Genomic DNA, 20,522 nt, shown 5'->3' with positions numbered 1-20,522 from the left:
CACATGCTGAGTCCTGAACGTGTCTCTCCTCGTCTCGTCTCGTCGACGGGCAGAAAAAAAAAGAAACTACATTGCGCTTTCTGATTGGTCGTCATGTGGAGCGTGTGTGTTCAGTGAGAGGCTGGTGGGATCAGTGTGTGAACACACACCGCGAGGCGTCGTGGGCGGCGGTGGGAAGGTGTCAGAGCAAATGTCCTGTGGCTGATGAGGATGGGAGGGGGGGGGGGTGGCGGTGGGTTGCAGTGTGTGTGTGTGTGTGTGTGGCAGTGTGTGTGTGTGTGTCAAGACGTGTGTGTTGTGTGTTTATATGTATATATATTTATATATATATAATGTGTGTATTCACAGGCCATTGCTATTGCGGTGTGTGAGGGGGGGTTTGGAGAGCTCCACCACTCCGGCCCGCCCCTTCCCGATGACTTTGGGGGCGCGACGCAGCAACTTCTGAGCTTCTGTGAACGCCTCGGTCAGCTCCTTCTTCCACTGCACGAACTCCGGGTCGCTCTGCACACACAAGAAGACACAGGGGTCAGCTGACGCTTCACACCGACGACCTGACTAGATTTTGGGGGTCAAAGGTCGAGGTTACAGTGACCTTTATTTATTTATTTATTTATTTTCATTTCATTTTATTTATCTTTATCATTATATTTTTCCGTGTGTTTTGTTTTCTTCATCCCTTTGATGATAATAATGTAAACAAGAATGTTCATGATAAAGTTAATGGTGATAATATGGTTTTAATAATTCATATGATGCAACCCAAGCCTGTTCATTCATTTCTGTTTTGCAGTCTGAGCTGCGGCTCTTTGATTGGCTGTGAGACAAATTAATAAAATAATGTTAAAAAAACGACAACAAATGGATCAGCTGTTTGTGTTTTCCAGTGTCTGTACCTCACACTGCAGCACAAACTGCTTCCCTCCTTTGATGCGCAGCAGGATGCACTTCTTGTCTTTAATCTGCGTCTCCTCCACCGTCACGATCTGCTCCATCGTCAGCAGGTTTTGCTGTGAACAGAATCGACCAATCACAAGTGAGCACAGGTGAAGCGTGACAGGCAGAAACACACAGATAAAGATGCATGAGGGCTGAAGCTGGAGGACTACTGCTCCCCAGGGTGACCTCCGGCCCAGAGAACCAGAGTCACTGCAGAGCTGCAGAGGTGACAAACACAAGTCCGGTAAAGTGTCAGCTGTTAACCCTTTGAACCCTGTCTCACTCCCACCCTTCACTTTAGCTGCAACACAATGTCATCTGCAGTGGCGGCCATTAAAACACGTGCAAGCGTAAAGTATCCAGGTAGATCAGTTTAAATGATGAAGGAGGAGTTTCTACAGTTTACCTGGCGATCAAGATAAAATGACTCTGAGCTCTGAAAATATGTGAACCATGCTGATGGGATTGATGTTAACTGAAAGACAAGAAGGAGAACGTTAACATATCAAACATGACAAGTCGCGCCTGGCGTCCAATTCAGTGCAATTCGGACACAGAGGACAACAAGGACAAAAACTCAGAACAAGACAACGCGTCTGTGTGAAGCAGCAGCGAATCACAGACGAACAGAGTTAAATAAAAAAATAAATAAAAAATCATTTTCATGGACGTTATGACGTGGAGAAGAAGACGAGTGATTTTCATGTCAGACAGGGTTCAAAGGGTTAATACAGGTGCAGAAGAAGACCTCCCACTTTAACCAGCTCTGAGTGGACACGACTCCAGCTTCATCTACCAGCAGCAGGTTGAGGAGGAGGGGGGGGTCCCAAGACTGGAACACACTGAGTCTGAGGCGGGGGGGGGGCTGGGGGCTGGACTCTAAACCTCAGCGGGGGAGGGGCTCTGAGGACACAGCGGGGACCTGGTGGTAACTCACCCCGTCTCTCTGCTTTTTAAAATGTTTTAGCCACTTCTCCTTCAGTGTGGACGGACGGATGAGACAGACAGACAGACAGTGATCATACACAGACAGACAGATGAGCGGCAGCAGGACAGAGAGAGAGACAGACAGACAGACAGAAAGACACACGTCAACCTGACACGTGGACACGGTGCTGCGAGGTCAACTCACCCGCGACTCGCCCTCGCCCCTCCACTCCACACGGTTGGGGAAGAGATAGAAGTATCGGCGCTGCCACTGAGTCAGGAAGGGGTTCCCCAGCTTCAGCATGTATCCGTGCATGATGCAGTCTTTACCCAGAGCGTAGTCTGCAAGGAGAGAGAGGGTCAGAGCGGCCGCCGGACTCCCCCCCCCCCCCCCCCCCGCCTGTTTCTGTGTTCAGTATCATATGTGTTCTTTACCCTCCTCGTGGCCCAGCTGCTTGTTCTTGGCTCTCTTGCGAGCCTCGCTCTTGTCCGTGTCCGAGTTGACGGCCTCGTACACCGTCTCCGCCACTTCCTGCTGCCAGCGCTCCGATATGACCAGAGGGAAGTTCTTGTACAGCTCCTGGTCACTGTCCAGCAACTGAGGCACACACACGGAGACGGAGCAGCAGGTTCATACAACAAGTCCAATATTTAACTCATGTCCTTACATAGTTCATATTTTTATATTTTATCTTTATAATCTACTTCCTGTTCTCTAGTCTTTGCTGAGGGAGCAACTGCAACTTACTTTCCCCCCCGGGGATCAATAAAGTGTTGATAACGTCTCTTCTCTGGGTTTCAACTCATCACTTCTGGTCATGTGATCACATTCAGCTCAACCACCTGTTCATTTGTTAAGTTCATGAACAACAACACTGACGGATGACACGGACAGCGTTAAAGGACGGAGAGTCGGCTTTATTTATTAATGGTTAAAATAAAGCAATTTGTCTGTTCAACCTCCTGCAGTGCGAAGAGTGCTTCTGCTTCACAATAAAAACATTTGAAAGAGAATATTTCATCCTCATTTATATCAATAAGAGAAGAAGATGTGAAACCGCCTCTGTGTAACTTTCACTGTCTCTTTAAGAAACTCGTGTATTTGTTCTCTCGCAGACAGAAAGTCATTTTGTTGTGAGTGGATTAACATCAGGGGAGCCGCACGTCCTCCGTCTTAACGCTCTCACATTAACGTTATTTAGACGATTACTCCTGTGTTAACGACGAGCGTTGTCTGGGGAAATGTAAACAAACGCTCCTCGTCTTTTACTCCTCTGCAGAGCAGCGGCGGCGGAGGAGGAGGATGAGTGACCGAGGCCACGTTAACGTTAACGGAGGAGGAAACCCTGAAGCCCTCACCTGCAGCGAGATGATGAAGAGCGTAAACTAAAACCTGCGTCTGCGGCTCAGCTCCACCTCGATGCAGCGGCACTCTCTTCGCTGCATCGAGCCGCGTCTTTGTGACGTTAGAAAACAAAGCAGAGTTTAGCTGCTGCCACTCGGTGGTTTCACGCTGGTTTCTTTTATTCGGAGGAAATCGGCTTCACGCGTCTGATTCTCACCGTTAATTAAAACAGTTTATCTGTGATCAGTGTTTTGGTGTCAGTGTGACGTGTGTTTAGTTTCACAGTGGAAAGAAAAAAGTAACAAAAAAACCACAAACAGGTGCAGAGTTTATTTTCATGAACCTGTGGCTGATGAATAATATTCATTAAATCTGCAGCAGGTTTCGCCTGTTTTCACTGCGTCGTCTGATATCAGCTTTTACATTTTTAATATTCATTTATCTGCTGATTGTTTTCAAAATTTCTTCATCTTTCATTTTTAATAAAGCAGAAAGAAAAGGCCGTCATTCGTTCCCCGAGGCGTCGTGTTGAAGCTGCTTGTTTTTGGGGCGACCTGACCCCGACCGTCACTCCGCTTCTCCCTCCCTTCATTTCCTGTCTGTGTTTCTACTGGTTCTATCGAATAACAGCATCTTCAGAGACTCAGTTCACTGTCAAATATGACGAAGAAAAAGCTGAAGATTTTCACATTTGAGCGGGAAACAGAAACATTTTGATGCTTTTGTTGAGAAAATGACTAAAATAATTGTAATCAATCATCAAAAAAGTGTCTAATTGTCTAAAAATCAACCAATACATTATTGACCTGCTCTTTTTTTCTTTATTTAAAGGATAATTAAGAACATTTAACAAGCTGCAATAGACTTGCAATTACAAAGTCAAATGCAACATCCTCTTTCTATTTTCTTTTTCTACGATACATATCCCATTGAACTATTTTACTACCTGAAAAAGGGATGTATTTTAACCCAGGTGTGTATTAACCTGTCGAGACACAATCCAGGAAGTTATCTCCGTTTCAAGATGGAAAGAAAAGAAAAGAAACGTTTATATAAAACTGACTCTAGAATATTGATGGTGAACAGCAGGAAGGTCCTGATGTACGATCGACAAACAGCAGCTGTTGTGACTATTTATTTATTATTTTCTTTATTGATTAATCTGCTGAATATTCTATTGATTAATCGAGGGAAACGGATGTAAACATATGGACGTGTGCGAGCGGTTTACCTTGATGCCCTTGGTGTCCTCTTCATCAAAAGAGCCGATGTCGAAAGCATCGGCGGCGTTCACCTCCCCCCGGGGAGGGATTAAAGGAGGAGAGTACTAGAGGAGGAGGAGGAGGAGGAGGAGGAAGAGGAGGAGGAGGAAGAGGAGGACGAGGGGCGGGGGGGCAGAAACACAGAAACAGACAAGTGTGAGCAAAACAAGACTTCAGTCCCACAGCAGTGCTTCCCTGGAGTGATGGGGTAACCATGGCAACTGTAACTGTAGTGGACTAATGACTGGTGGAGCTCCATCCAGCGTCGCTTTAAACCTGATCTGCTGCACAAACAAACCGCAACGTTTCCTCTCACTCCACATTTACACGTATCTAACAAACGTGTCCGTCACGTTCATCCAACTCATGAGGTCGAACAGACTTCCTGTCGTTGTGTGTTAAGTGTTTATGACGTGACACATTTATATGAATTAGACATAAAAAGGTCCAAATACTGATTCTTAATAATTCAAATTAACAAATGAATTATTTCTTCTCACTCGATCGGACTGAGGACACATGATGTGTTTGTTTGTTAAGATCCCGTTAGCTTTTGGGTTACAGCATCTATTCTTCCTGCGCCCTTTCACTTTGAACATCTCCTCCAAAACAACTGTGATGATTCATATTGACAAAAAACATCTAGAAAAAAACTTATTTAGATCAATTAGTATTAAAACCATCAGCAGCAACAGACACTGATTCAAATTTGATCAAGTTCTCAAGTATCGATCAGTTTTCTGTTGCTGTTGTTTTATGTTTTTTATTGTTCTTTCTCTAGAAGAGGCCGAAGACACATTTCCACTGAGGCGGACATTAAAGTCAATTAATCAATCAATCAATCAATCAATCAATCAATATCAGCCTGTGTGAATGTCATTAGTCATGAATAAGAGTCAGGAGGAGTCCGACATGGATCGACCAAAACAACAAACCCACAGACTGAAAACAGAATCTGAGAGCTGCAGCACAAAGATCAGAAGCTGAGCGATGACACTCACTCACCTTCTGCAGGTACACCTGCTGCCAGTCGATGCCTTTGAAAAACTGGTGCTCCTTCACCTCTGGAGCTCTGCGTGTGTGTGACAGAGAGAGGGAGAGAGAGGGAGAGAGAGAGAGAGAGAGAGGATTTTCACATGTTTGTTTTCATCTGTGCACTAGGTGGCAGTGTTTGCCACACGACTCCGCTCTGACAAACTCTCTCATAATCCTGCTATTTAGCCAAATAGCCGGTGCAGACAGCGATCCATCACTCCGCTTTAGCTCTAAGCTGATGGGAGACGACAGCGCTGATGAAATTAGTTATGAACTCAGCGTCTATCGGATCACTCGGTGTCTGTCTCGATCCGTCTTCACCGCAACGCCCGGTGTTTTCAGCACTAATGAGAACATCTCACAAAACCCGTCTGATTGATGAGCTCATTTTCACGCCTGTGGACACCAATGCCGGTATGGGACGGGGGATTAATGTGAACTTTTCATTTGTGTGTGTGTGTGTGTGTGTGTGTGTGTGTCGTACCCTCGGCCCTGGCAGCCCAGCCTCTTGGACACGTCTCTCTGTAGCAGCCCCTCCAGCAGGTCTTTGAGCTCTGCAGTGAACGAGTCTGGCAGCTCCACGTTCTGCAGGAGAAGGAGGGAGGAAAACGAAGAGGTGGAGAGTGAGAACGGCGTCTGTGAAAATACATCAGCATCATTCACAACTATTATTACAACACAGACGTTTTCAAAGAGGTCTGACACGGTGGGACGCCCCCCCCCCGTCTACCGTCCCACATTTTAAACTGTTGACTTCTCTGTCCGTCTGTCCTCAGGTTGTCAACACAGGTCAAACATCTGTAAACATCTGCATGTGAATGGATAAAGGAGAGTGTCAGTGTCCCAGGAATATAAGAATCACATTGATGGGACACACTGAACCTTATTAATGTAAATAAAAACAATAAAAAAATATATATTGATAGTGCAAAGTCTCAGTTTAAAAACTACAGTTCCAAACGTGTGGACGGCGAAGCGTGCCCAATTAACCTTCAGCACTTCCTGTTTGCACTGTACACACAGATGTAGATAACCGTCTGAGGAAAAGTTAAAAACGTGATGAATCTGGATGAAGCTCCGAGTTACAATGAGCCTCTATTTTCAGTGATTTCTAAGCTGATTCAAAAACTTTATCTGTGAGATAATGATGTCGTCAGGAAGTGGCAGTCATACTGAATCTACAGCCCCACTTTTATTTATTTTTGAGCTATTATTCTTTATATTTCACAACCAAGTGTGCCGCATTAGCCTTCAGCACTTCCTGTTTGCAGCGTACACACAGATGTACAGATAACTGTCAGTCTCACTGAGGAAAAGTGAAAGACCTGATGGCGTATTTAAAGATGTTTATCTGCGAGATAATGATGTGACTCTGAAGAGCGGTGACCGTGTTTCGTAAGTGGGACGGATCAGTGGCCAAACTTTAATAACTAACTTGTTTTTAGGACGCCGGTATGCGCCTGTGTCTTTCACCTCATGCAGTCTCTGCTCCTGCGGCCTCCTGGGAAGACACCTCCCAGTTTGAAAACCTCCACTACAGCTCAACTCACACCTCCACCCTTTCATTTTTCTTGCTTTCCTGAGCTGCTGCTGCTGTCGGTGCCATCCATCGGGATCCGCTCCAACCCTCCCTCTATCCGTCTCTTCCTGTCTTGGCGGCTCAGTTCTCAGCCTTTTCACTGCCGTCTGCTCCCATCGTGTTTATTTAATGAGACCATTCATCATGTTTAATAAACACAAAGACATATAGAGCCGTATTTTTAGCCTGGTCGGGGCTGATGTGCAAGCCCCCCCCCCGTCTCTTTCTCTCTCTCAGACACACACACACACACACACACACACACACACACACACACACACACACACACACACCGGGATTAAAGGGATAAACCAGATTAAGTGGCTGGATTAAAATCCTAATCTGGATTTATTGTGATATGAAAGATCATACTTTCTCTGTTTAGAGGTCCTGCTCAACCAAACAGCGCCAGAGTGTGTGTGTGTGTGTGTGTGTGTGTGTGTGTGTGTGTGTGTGTGGGAGGGAGCAGCTATCGTTCTCAAATCGCTTCATGTCCTGACAAAACCCATAAACGGACACAAAGTTGGACGCCATCCACTGTGATGGACAACCGCCGCTGCCGCCGGCGAGAGAGAGAGAGAGAGAAGGTCCTGCTCAACCAAACAGCGCCAGAGTGTGTGTGTGTGTGTGTGTGTGTGTGTGTGTGTGTGTGTGTGTGGGAGGGAGCAGCTATCGTTCTCAAATCGCTTCATGTCCTGACAAAACCCATAAACGGACACAAAGTTGGACGCCATCCACTGTGATGGACAACCGCCGCTGCCGCCGGCGAGAGAGAGAGAGAGAGAGAGAGAGAGAGAGAGAGAGAGAGAGAGAGAGGGAAAATTCACTTTACAGTTTGTCAGTGTAAAGAGTCTGTGGCGGAGCTGAGGTCTGGATGTGAAGAGGAAAAAGAGGTGGGTGAGAGCAGATATGTCACTGGGTGGGCTCAATGGACGCCATTCATCCCCAGTGTTTGCTGAATCTGACCGGTGACATCAAAAGGCTCGACAGTGTTTTCCTCTGACAGACAATGACACAGTCAATACACTGTGTGCTTTATACTGTCTGACACAAGGCCGGGGGTGTCGGGATATCTTCTGATTAACGCTGGGTATCGAACCTCAGCGTTCTTGTATTGAAACCTTCACTCATCCTGCAACTCCTGAAACAAATACGTCTTATTTTGCATCGTTGGCCATAATCTCTATTAGTAACAGCAACACTTGGACGGACTCTGCTTTAGCAGAAGAGAATGGATAGATGGAAAACTAACGATTATTTTCTTCATCAGTAAATCTTCTGCTCATCAGGACTGAAACAAAGCCCTGGAGTTTTCAAAATAAAACATGTTTGAAAACTCTGGAGTCGTGTGGACGCCGGGTGTGAACGTAGACACAGTGATGTGGAGGTGACGTAGTCTGTACGTCTCCTAACAATGACATTAGGATGACAATTAAAATTTTCTTTTAGTTTTAATTTCATCTTACATTTACAGTGAACAGTGTGGTAACAAGCTGCTGTGAGTGTGAGCTGAAGTTTATATCCACACGACTGCACTGTAGCTTTAAAACATCTCTTCGCTACGTGACGTCTTCACTGTGAACTGTTGTGTCTCTGTGAATAATATCATGAAGAGAAGTCTAAACTTGTTCTGTCTGAAAAGTGCCTAGAGATAACTTCTGTTGTGAACAAATAAACATCGACTTGACTACTCGTCTGAAACGCCTCCTGGAAACGCTGCTGGACTCGTTTTATTTTGAAAACTCTGGGGTTGTGTTTTAATTTGAAAAGTCTGGGGTTGTACTTTCTACTTTTCACATCGGTTCGGACATGCTCAGTGTACGTGAACGGTCATGTATGTGTGTGTTTTCAGGTGTGTTGGCGGCGTTTTAAAATGAACACCTATAAATTGTGAGCGTGTCCTAAAGCAGCTGCAACGACTGTGACCTGCACATTTTCTCAGCTGTAGTTCATTAACATTGTAAACAAACACTGTTGACGAAGAAACTCTCGACTGTTTCCTGGTTTTCTACTGTTTACACTTGGCCTCGGGTTTTCTAGAGCTGGATTCACCGCCATGTGTAATTTTGCTCTTTGACAAAGACAAAAAGAAGCTCTGCCAACAGCTGCAGGTCGTCTTCTCTGGAAGTTTCTGTCCAGTTTCAGATCAGAGTTTGGAGGCAGGTCATGAGCTGTCAAGCGCAAATGATTGACAGCTGTACAGAGACTAGGTGTTATTTAAAACAACAGACACAGGCCTGAAGTTTCATTTGTTAAATATATTTTTCTTTAAATCATTTCACTGTTCCTCCAAAGAAAGTGATTCATGTGGATGAACCCCAAACCTCAGCTTTTATTTTGGTGAATCCAATGTTGTCATCACTGATAGAAAATGTGGAGAAAACTATTTACTGTCACAAATCAGAATCATCCTTTAAACATGTCTGAAGATTTGCAGAGATCATGCTCTAATTCAAAGACATGTCTCAATATTATAATATTATAATAAATGTAAATAATGATAATAAATGTTTAACTGCTGGGAGCTAGACGTCTCCTACTTTACTGGAGTCTGTTCTCGGTGTTTGTGACCTGCGGGCTTCAAGTTTCCACATCACACTGGAGTATGTTGTGAACTGGACCGTGACCGACTTCCAGACTCATCCAGGTGTTAAACTGAGACTTAAAGTGAAGAGAGGAACTTTGCTCCTGCTAGCACACGATTCATCGCAACATTTAAACATACTCAACTGTGTAAACTGACGTCTTTATTTACTCTTTTTAAGAAATTCCTGGAACAGATCCCAGAACGCTGCGACTCCACCTGCGCTGGATGTAGCTACAAATCCATTTGACCCCGGGGGGGGGGGTGTACTTTAACTTTCCAGCTTGGCTGCCGGCTCAGTTTATCTAAGCCGGGTTTCTGTCATATGCTTCATCTCCTGTGTCTTCCCATGACACAGCAAAGTAAACAGACAGCTGAGTGTTGAATGGTAGCAGGCGGAGACACTAAAGGACGACCCCGAAAACCTGCACAACAAAGACATCCGTCTCCGTCGAGCGACAGAGACGGACTGAAAAGCGACAGCAGCTTCAGTTGGGCTCGTTCAGGTGCAGGTGTGTGTGTTTTCTAACACGCGTGCATCAGGTATCTGCACGCTGTTTGTTCACACACAGAGCAGTATGCATAGGGATATGGACATCTGTGTGCATTTGGTATTAACTCCAAGTTAAACACAGGCCAAACCCATGTACTCAGGGTTAAGTAAAGACTTTACAGCGTGTTTACACAGAAACATCTTGTAATAGATGCGGCCGCCGTCGAGCGCACCTCCGTCAGCGTGAGGCTCCGACGCCAGGCAGAGCCGGGCCGTAATGACGTATTTTTATTATATCTTTTAGAAACTTATAACTTTTACTCCACTACACTTAAAAGACAAATATTGTTCTTTTATTGTATCTTGTATCTTTGAACACTGAACTTTTATGGAGACAAAAATGATGGTTTACAAAATGATAAATTAATTATAAACATATATCAATGCGTTAATATGTGTAATTACATATCGGTAAATCAAAGTAAATAAATAAAATTAAGGAAAAAGAAAAAGGGGTACAGTCTTATTTGGTAAATATCAAATTTAACAAATTAGGTTGTCAGGTATTAATTCCAAAAATTTGTGAGATGAATCCGATATTTTTTTTGTTTGGTCACGTGGGACAAAACTTTTGTAAAAACCAAGAATAATAAATCAGGGAACAGGGAACTTTTTGTGGATTATATTGGAAATTGTGTTAATTATTTCTTTTCAAAGATCCTGTATTTATTTGCACTTCCTCGTGTGAACCTCTCCACCACATTTCTATGAAGCACTCTTACTTTGAAGCAGAGCTTTTAGTCAACGGAATTAGTTTTCTTTTATTTTGAAAATGTGAACGACCATAACCATTTAACTCCAGATAAACGCCCCGATTGATCAGCCGCCGATCATCATCAACCTATTTTCATTTAAAGTTATGTGATGGGTAGATGGGAATTAACTGGAGACATGCAGAGCGTGTGGACGTCTTACCATGGTGAGCGTCATGCGGTCAATCTCATGTTTGTCTTTGGTCTTGTGCTGTCTGAAGGGACTGTGCCTGAACAGGAGAGAGAAGAGAGAGAGAGATACTGACACTCTGATTATAGATTATTGGAGAGAGAGAGAGAGAGAGAGAGGGAGAGGGAGGGAGAGGGGGTGAGGTAAGGTGAATGAGAAGGAGGGCAGGAAACATCCAGAATGAATCACACACTCGCTCGCTGCCAATCACACCTTTCAAAACTCCACCTCCTCGGTGAAAAGTGAAGCTGTGAGCTCATAAATGTTACAACATTCGAAAATTAACGAATGGTAATTTGAAGTGACCCAGATCTTACTCGGTCTAATGAGCCACCTGCAGGTGCCAGTGCCGACTGAGCTTTGAGGATTTCTCAGAGAGAAAAACTGGGAATTTTAATGTATTTTTGGACGATATGGTCGGAGAGCGATTTGGCTTCACTCCTCACGCTGCTCATCTCATCTGCGTGTGATCGCCCCTCAAATTAAAGATGAGACCCGGTGCTTTAATCCCGTGGTTACCGTTTCATTTCACGTCCACTGCGGAAAGCGTGTGTGTTTTCTGCTGCAGCTGCTTGACAATAAATCAGGGATTTTGAAAGTCTGACGGAAGTATAATGTTGCCATGGAGACAGTTAGCTACCTGTGTTTTCTTTTTAGCCTATCTTTGTTTAAATTTTATTATCACCATTAAAGATGTGCAGAATTAGCTGTTAGCACTTCCTGTTTGCAGTGTTTCCATGGATGTATAGCAGCAGATTTCAGGTAAAAACACTCAGAGAAACCAAATCCTGCAAGGTTTGGATGGTGGGTCCAGGTGGGCGGGGCTTGGTGACTGCTTTGTTGTGACATCACAAAGTTCCAGAAGTCCTGACGGCTGGTTTTAAGGCTCAGTTTCTGAATACAGACACAAATCCGTCCACATGATTACAACTGATTTAGAACAAATATAATATAACTCATTGTTTGTGTTGCATATTAATATCAACATGTGACACATCTTAATTTGTCCTAATGATCATCAGCTAGTGATTAAATTCATACCCTCCTCTTCACAGCACTGCGTCCACTGGTAGCACTTCAATTACCAACGTATTTCAGATTTTCATAAAGTCGGAGGAGGTTCAGTTTCACGAGGCAGTTTGGGACCAAATTGTTCCTCTGGATGCTGAGAGACGATCGCAGCTAAATTGGAAATTTCTAAGGGAGCTGAAGAATTTACAACGGAGAGATTTTCTTCACAGACAAACACGTTTCTGATCCGGAACAAAGGCAGGCAGGCAGCCCTCCTCCAGCGAGCTGCTGCTTCAGAGACCCACTTATCAGGCAAACATATTTATCAGAGAGAGCAGCATCTCCATCCGAGATACAAAGAGCAGCGTACTCCACTTAGTGTAAGTGATCAAATGGCAACTGGCAGCTTTAATGAGAGACTAGCAGCTTCCAAACTACATCTTCAATGAGTGTAATTCTTCAGCCGGAGCCTTAATGACTTCAAGACCGAAGACCGGAGGGACGTTAATCAGTAAATCAAAGTCTGAACTTCGTGGCTGCAGTCAGAGAACTTATTCCAGGATATATCTGAATCCACACAGAGGAGCAAGAGGCCTGGATGTAAACACGGTGGTCAGACCGACTGCTTTCATGCAGAGTGTTGTGGATAAAGGTTTATTTGACTCTAGAGCTGCAGTGAAGCTCCAGCTGTCTGAAGTTGATGGAGGAGCGGAGGAGTGCTGACCTCACATGACTTTAACTCCAGTCACCAGACCTCAACTCTGGGAACACTTGGAAGAACAACACACTGTAAAGAGCACAACACACTGTATGGGCTCATGTACAGGAAGCTGGGTGAAATCTTCAGTCACACAAGTCATTTTATGTCTTGATAAAAACATATTTTGCGATATTTTTTTCTAGGAATTTGATCGAGAATCAATCTGTAGATAAAAGAAGCCGATTGGAAATGTGAAAACTCAGATATTATGATATTTTTGAACAAATACCATCGTATCATTAAACAGGACATTATGTGGGGATCGTTATCGGTGCTTTAAGAAACACTTCCTAAAAAATGATTCATTTTACTGAGGCAGAAAACTCACTACAGTCTTAAAGGAACAGTTCCATATTTATTTATCTCCTCCACATTGACCCTGCTGCTCTAGCGCATAGTTCACATACCTCATACCTCCAACACCCTGTGGGGGCTAATAAAGTTTATTGAATTGAATTTGCGTGTGAGTGAGATGAAAAAGTTGATATGAATGTTTCATGTTATTATTATTAATATTGTATATCAACACTGGATTAAACCACCGTGTGTGTGATATGAAAGGATTCGATCTTAATGACGATCTCAGCTCTACTGAGCGTTTTAGCTTTTTTCCGCTCATTGTTTTGGATTACACATCCAGCTGTTTTCTGAGAAACATCTGTAAAAAAAAAAAAAACAACAACTGTCCACTTCCTGTTCGGCAGCAAACAGCTGACAGACTCAGCAGCTGGTGAACACAGTGGAGCAAACACTGAGCTAAAGGAGAGGGAACGCTGGACTTCCTGGAGCGCTGCAGCTTCAAGAACAGAAGTGGAGTTAGGATGTGGCTACTTTAGCTTAGCATAAAGACTGGAAGCAGGGGGGAACTGCTAGCCTCTCTCTCTCTATCAGAGAGAAAGCAAATATGCTGTTGACAGAAAAAAGATATTGATCATTTCCTGATTCATTGTCCAGCTCTGACTGAGTGTGAGCTCAATTATTCAACGTCGTTTGCAACAGAATTCATGTCACTAACTATTTGTTTTGCTCTTGAACGGTTTCACAGAGGATTCGAGTGTTGAAACATGCGGCCAACCTTTCAACAAAGACCAACACACTCCTCTTTAAAGTGTTCAAACACACTGATCCAAACATCAATGGAAAGACACGCCGCGCGCACACACACACACACACACACACACGCACATCTCTCTTTTTCTGCTCACTCAAACCTGGCAACCCTCACACACACATCCCCCTTTTACCTGATTTCTGACCTACTGGGCCTAGACCTCTGGCATTTACACACTCCAGATCAAACAAACAAACAAACACACACAAACACACACACACACACACACACACACACACACAAACAAGATCAAACACACACCAAACAGACGGCGAGAGGTGTGAAGAAGCAGATTCAAAGCTTTACTCAGAGCGGCTGAAGAGGTTTGAAAGCAGACAGGAAGTCAGGACGGGGTGGGGGTAAAGAGCACAGAAGGAGAGGAAGAAGAAAAAGAAAGAGGAGATAAGAGGAGAGCCGTGTTGAGTGTTTACCCTCGGAGGAGTTTGAAGAGCATGCAGCCTAAGGAGAACCAGTCGGCGCTGCTGTCGTACGCCGTCCCCTTCTGCAGAACCTCTGGAGCCATGTAACCATGAGTACCGCTGCAGCAAAACACACCACAGCTTCACGTCAAACACACACTCATTACTTTTTTACAGCCGAGAGAGCACAATCACACACTGCAGTGCCATTAGACCGGGATTCATATTACAGGAGGAGGCTGGTGATAAAATATTTCCCCTGGCAGAAGAACTTGTTGTTTTAGCTACTGGGAAATTACAGAAGCTGCTTCTGTGACGCTCAGTGATTAGCTGCAGGAAACCACGTGACCTCCACCACTGACGGGCTCATGATCATTTGTATTTGTACAGTATTTGCTGTTAATTATCAGTAATTATCAGTTTAGATTAGAGCTGGGCTTTGATGCGAGTAACAGAGGTTATAAAACACAAAACACAGACTGAGTTTATCTGTGTGTCGGCTGCTAGTTTTTCTTAGCTGGAGCTAATCAGCATTAATATTAATGAGGCTAATGCTAGCATTATCAAAGGTATAATCTGTAACTTTTCCACATTAAAAGGTCTAAAATCAACCAGATCTCTGTTCTATATGTTGTTGGGTCCACATCTTACATCATCCCAAATGTTCCCATCAATTCTCAAACCAGAGAAATCTGTGATTTTAATCTTGGTAACGTTTCATTGGTCGCCTGTCAATGACATCATTTCCTCTATGATCACTTAGAAGCTCAAAATGGACTTTTATTCAGATTGAAGTCACATTTTTCAGATTCACTTTTTACACTTGGTGGTTTTCAGCTCTTTGTTTGAAGCAGATGAAGGATTTTAGTCGTCGGACGTCTGGATCTGAAGTTATCAGAGAAACAAGCTGAGGAAACGTCAGACAGCTCAACTTCGGGGCATCCTGTGTCTGCTGAGCTGTGTTGGCGAAATAAAGATTTTAATAGTGAAACTGTTTTATTCGGAGTCTCTACTGGTTTTAATCCTGGTGTGTTTGTTGTGCAGAGGACGAGATCTCTGTGGATCATTCGGCTGCTGGTAAAAAACCAATTCTCGATTTACGAGAAGAAGAAGAAGAGAAGGCAACATCTCCCAAACAGTCTTTCATTGTTTTGATTGAGACAGGCAGAAGTTACAGACTCACAACCTGATGATCAGCTGATCTGAAATGTTGATTATTGACTGATACAGAAACTTTTACATCTGCTTTTGTCTCTTTCCTTTGTTGTACGAGTCGACTGATAAATGATGAATCATCTACACAGAGCTGATGAAACACAGCTCTGTGTAGAGTATTTGTCATGTGGACTTATTCATTATTATGTAATTATTGTGACTGATCATAAACTCACATGGAAACATGCTATTGATTATATTAAAGAAAAAATATCCACGTCAGCAGCAATTCTGTATAAATATAATACTAAGTTAATCAGAAGTGGGGGGGTCGACCTTTAAAATAAAAGATTAATTCAATAGTCCTCCTACAAAAACGAGCCAATATGTCATGATCATACAAATCCATTGTTTCCAAATTGTCATGCGGTGAAACTGAATGATTTAGTTTAAATAACGTTCAGAGCTAAATCTCTCCAGAGCGTGAACCAAAGTTTATTTCAGAACAGGAGAGTAAATATGATCCGAGAGCCGTTTGTCAGTTTAATGGACAAAAACATTACAAATAAAAGGATAAATGTGTTTTTTATTGTTGGTGTTAAATTAAAGAATAATATAAAATATAAATCTGAAAATGTTTAATTTGCTAAAAGAATTATTTGTATAAAGCTGTTTTTTTTTTTCTGGGTTACATATGTGAACGATTTCCTTTTCCAAAATGACAGAACAATGCTCATATGTTGTTGTTTTTATGTGGAATTTCCTTTTGGTTTCCAGAATAATGGTTTATAGAGACATTTCTTAGGGTTACAAATGTGAATCATTTTGTTTTTGGTGGGCAGCTTAATTCATAAAGATGCAGAGAGGAATATTTAAAAAAAAAAAACGACCAATCTGAGACACAGATTGAAACCCAGTGACAGGCGTTAACACAGGTAGCTGCACTCACACACTGGCGTGGGGTTTCTTCTTGGAGAAGTCGCAGGCCAGGCCGAGGTCGGAGATACGAACATGACCGTGTTCATCCAACAGGATATTAGCTGGCTGCAGGAGGACACAGAGAGAGAGAGAGAGAGAGAGAGAGTGATACTGACGGACAGATAAGATCATAAGTATTGGAAACAATATTGGAGACCTCGCTAATTCACAACTTAACTTACAATTTCCGCTCACCAGGAGAAAATTCAGTGTGGATAGAGGCAATAAACGAAAGCCTCCTGTCCTGGTTATCCTCCAGTGTTTGGCAAAAACCGTGACTCACTCACTCCCCCCCCTCCCCCCTCCAACACTCAGCCTCAAAGTATTATCTGCATCGTACTGCACTGTTTATTAAAGCCCTAAAACTGTTCCCTGACTTCCAGCAAAATATATCTATTATTATGGCAACCAGTCCAAACAGGGGAATTGGAGGAAAAACAGAAGACGGTTGAAAACATGGCTGATATGAATCTACGGCTTTGAAACGGCATCTGTGGAGGTGTTGTGCTGGATGGGTGGACTGAGGCACGCGGCACACCGCTGTGATGTTCAGGGCTTTAATTCATCATTCCTCTGTCAGAAGTTTCACCTTTAAACAATATAAAAATCAACCTCTGTTTCTTTCTCTCTTCAGCTTCTATTGGTTTATTTTACACAAGGTGAGAAAAGAAAACTGGAGGATTAGAAGAAGCTCAGTGAGATTCAGAGGATAAGATAAACATGAAGTATAGTTCAAGTCGTCAATACAGTCATATATAGAGAGGAATCTTAAGTTTATGTTAATGACTAAAGATTCTGGGGAAGATACAGAAGGTATTTTACAATGTTAATATCAAGGCGACATGACAGCGCTCCAACTAATGATCATTCTCATTAGTTTTTTGATTGATCAACAGCCTAATCTATTAAATCTATATTTTTCTTACTGTTAACAAATCCAGTGAAAACGAAGAGGTTCAGTAATGTCTGTTTACAGCTGGTCACTTAGTTTTAGCAAAGGTCAGGAAATGAAATGATTAGCTGATTAATCAACCGGTCGATCGTCAGGAAGATAATTATTATCAATTATTATCAATCAGTAAGTCGTTTCAATGATTTCCAGAAAAAAGAAAAAAATTCTATTATTATTACTATTATTATTATTGTTTATCTTTATATATAAAATACAAAATAAAATATATATTGTGGCTTTTATTTTATTTATTTAAGTAAAGGAAGGACACAAGAACAAAACTCAATAAATATACTTTGGAGAAAAATAAATAAAAATGAAATAAATAAAAATGAAAGATTTAATATTATTTATATTATAATTGTAGATTTCAGCTTCTCAAAACAAAAGATTTTCTTTGTCAAATAAACAGGAAACTTAACCGTTAGTTTCAGCCCAATAAATGTTACTCAAACAGGAGGAAACAGGGACTATTTTCAGAGGCGGATTAATGCACATTTGGTTCTTTAGTGAGTGTTTGACGCAGCAGGGCAGTGTGTGTGTGTGTGTGTGTGTGTGTGTGTGTTGACGGTGATGGGGGTGGGGGGGGCTCTACCTTGAGGTCTCTGTAGACGACGAAGCGGTTGTGCATGTGCTCCAGACCCAGGATGATTTCAGCCGCGTAGAAACGCATCTCTTTCTCACTGAACACGCCGTGCTGAGACAGGTGGTAGTGCAGGTCGCCCCCTGAACACACACACACACACACACACACACACACACACACACACACACACACACACACACACACACACACACAGAGACACACACAAACCAGAGCGCGTCAGTATGACCTCATAACACTTCATACATCAATCAATATCCATCAATAGGTTGTGGTATTCTTCTCGGGGGAGAAAATGAGAATCGATGGGAGGCCTCCGATGACTCTTCCCTCCACACCGAGCGTCTCCGTCTTAACGTGTATTGACTGGTTGTATTTATATCTCAACTGAAGCTTCTACAGCCGCACACTTTACACTCTACCATGATGATGACTTTAAAAGGTGACTCAGGCTTTGATTGTGAGGCTGTCTGGAAACGGTGAGCGCAGCCTCTGATAAGGCTCAGAAACTGGCGGCTGGCCGGCCGTTCCTTCACAGGAAACACTAACAATGAGTCGTCAGTTACAAGAGGGCTGGGGAGGGCTCATACACGTAGGCGGCGACGGTGCGAAGCGTCATCACCGAGGTCAAAATCCCATCAACTTCTGATTCTCCGGGGGGGGAGGGGTGAGCTGAGCGGCCGGAGACAGGCTGAGTAATCCAATCTTTCTGTCTCAGACAGACCGACTGAGGCGGAGGTTTAATCTGGGCAGGTGGGGGGGGGGGTGTGTGTGTGTCACCTTACCGTTCATGAGGTCGAGGATGAAGCAGAGCTTGTCGGGGGTGTGGAAGGCGTACGTCATACACACGATGAATGGGCAGTCCTGCAGAGACACAGAGAGTCAAACCACCAACAACTAGGCAGGTAAATGATGCTGATGATGATGATGATGATGATGATGCTGATGATGATGATGGTTTTGAGTTTCTCTACATCAGGTGGACGTGATTTATTCTTCAAGTTCAAATCACATGAATACTACATGTCACAAAAAAGAAGCTTCTACACATTAAGTTAAGATTTTCCTTAAAATAAAAACAGTTGCATAAAACAAAGTCTTCTCCTTAAAATGTGAACTGAAGTATTTAAGGTTTTCTCCTTTTCTTGGTCTCATACTTAAACTTACTCACTCAGTCAGTTCATCTGTTGCACAGATCACTAATCACATAATGTAAAAATACTACTGCAAACACACTGCAACTAAAAGTACAGGAATATTCTCAGCACTGGTGATGAAGTATTATCTTATTATATTTCCTGTTTCAGGTGTTAATAATATATAAATATATTATTGTGCGTCATGTTTCAGGTATCAGTGACGCTGCCACTAAACAGCAGTTTTACTTGTCACACTGTAAAGTAAAACAAAACTGTTAATTCATTTATTTTTTTTCCAATATTATAAAAAATATCACATTTGCTGGGAAAACGGTGATATTCAATATCATCACGTATCGGCCGGAGACGTGATGTCACACAGTACGTTTTTTTTTTAAATACGTCACACGCCAGTAACGTTGGAAACCGCTGGTTAAACCTTTCACCAGAACTTCTATCTCATGCTTTTTTTTAAAATGTTTAATCAATCTGTTAAATATCAAGTAGAACATAAAAAAAATCATATTGCAATTATTTCGTCAGATATTGTGATTTCAACATGAGTCATGATTTCCGTTGTAATGGTCTTTTTTTTTTTATTTCATCTACTCTGAAATAAAATGTGGGGTTTTTTTTGTGACACATTTTGTCTTTATCAAAAGAATTGCAGCTCCTGCTCTTGACGTTGCACTATTTGAATTACGTGTGCAGTAACTCGTATCTTTGTCTGTCAAATTAATGTCGTGCAGTAAAAACTTTCCCTGTGAAACGCAGTGGGAGTGTGACGCAGTGAGAAAGGTGAAACGTCCGGTGGATCACTCACCCCTGTGCTGACCAACGACAGCATGATTCTCTCGTTGAGCGCTAGAGTCTCCCCCTGCTTCATCTTGATCCTCTTCTTGTCCAGACACTTCATGGCGTACCTGACGGCGACACACAACAGAGACGGTCAGAGCGCCAACTTTCAGTTTCACTCTCACCCGTCGGCCGTGCGTGTAGCTGTTCTTACATCTTCCCCGTGTCGGCCTTCCTGCAGCCGTACACCTCCCCGAAGCCGCCCCTGCCGATGATCCGATGCACGCTGAAGTCGTTCATGGTCAGCTGGAGGAGGGGGGGGGGCAGAGGGATGTTAACAGAGGCAGCACAGTTTGTTCGGTGTGGGTCAAACAAACTCAGGAACCGGATTGTGACAGTAGATTTGTGATTATAGTATAAATTCAAAAGCTG

The 20,522-nt window shown here is 43.1% G+C and overlaps 1 protein-coding gene across 2 annotated transcripts in view; it reads right to left on the bottom strand.

Moving 5' to 3' along the window:
• Positions 1-304: 304 nt before the first annotated feature.
• The window catches only part of grk3 (G protein-coupled receptor kinase 3), a 60,106-nt gene continuing 39,888 nt past the window's right edge, over positions 305-20,522 (bottom strand). The window contains exons 9-23 of one of the 2 annotated variants that reach the window (XM_022748698.1): positions 20,305-20,396; positions 20,119-20,218; positions 18,942-19,020; positions 18,148-18,278; positions 16,572-16,666; positions 14,480-14,587; positions 11,140-11,206; positions 5,993-6,093; positions 5,479-5,545; positions 4,443-4,538; positions 2,302-2,464; positions 2,072-2,208; positions 1,346-1,414; positions 897-1,010; positions 305-504 (exon numbers count right to left, since the gene is read on the bottom strand). In XM_022748698.1, coding sequence (XP_022604419.1) covers positions 343-504; positions 897-1,010; positions 1,346-1,414; positions 2,072-2,208; positions 2,302-2,464; positions 4,443-4,538; positions 5,479-5,545; positions 5,993-6,093; positions 11,140-11,206; positions 14,480-14,587; positions 16,572-16,666; positions 18,148-18,278; positions 18,942-19,020; positions 20,119-20,218; positions 20,305-20,396 — 1,581 coding nt within the window. In that variant the 3' untranslated portion in view covers positions 305-342. The remainder of the gene's footprint in view (positions 505-896; positions 1,011-1,345; positions 1,415-2,071; positions 2,209-2,301; positions 2,465-4,442; positions 4,539-5,478; positions 5,546-5,992; positions 6,094-11,139; positions 11,207-14,479; positions 14,588-16,571; positions 16,667-18,147; positions 18,279-18,941; positions 19,021-20,118; positions 20,219-20,304; positions 20,397-20,522) is intronic. The other variant, XM_022748699.1, reaches the window with a different exon arrangement.

This window comes from Seriola dumerili, unplaced genomic scaffold (genome assembly GCF_002260705.1).
Source record: "Seriola dumerili isolate Sdu_G_001 unplaced genomic scaffold, Sdu_1.0 BDQW01000128.1, whole genome shotgun sequence".
Taxonomy (NCBI): domain Eukaryota; kingdom Metazoa; phylum Chordata; class Actinopteri; order Carangiformes; family Carangidae; genus Seriola; species Seriola dumerili.
This window is presented reverse-complemented; position numbering and strand designations above follow the sequence as displayed.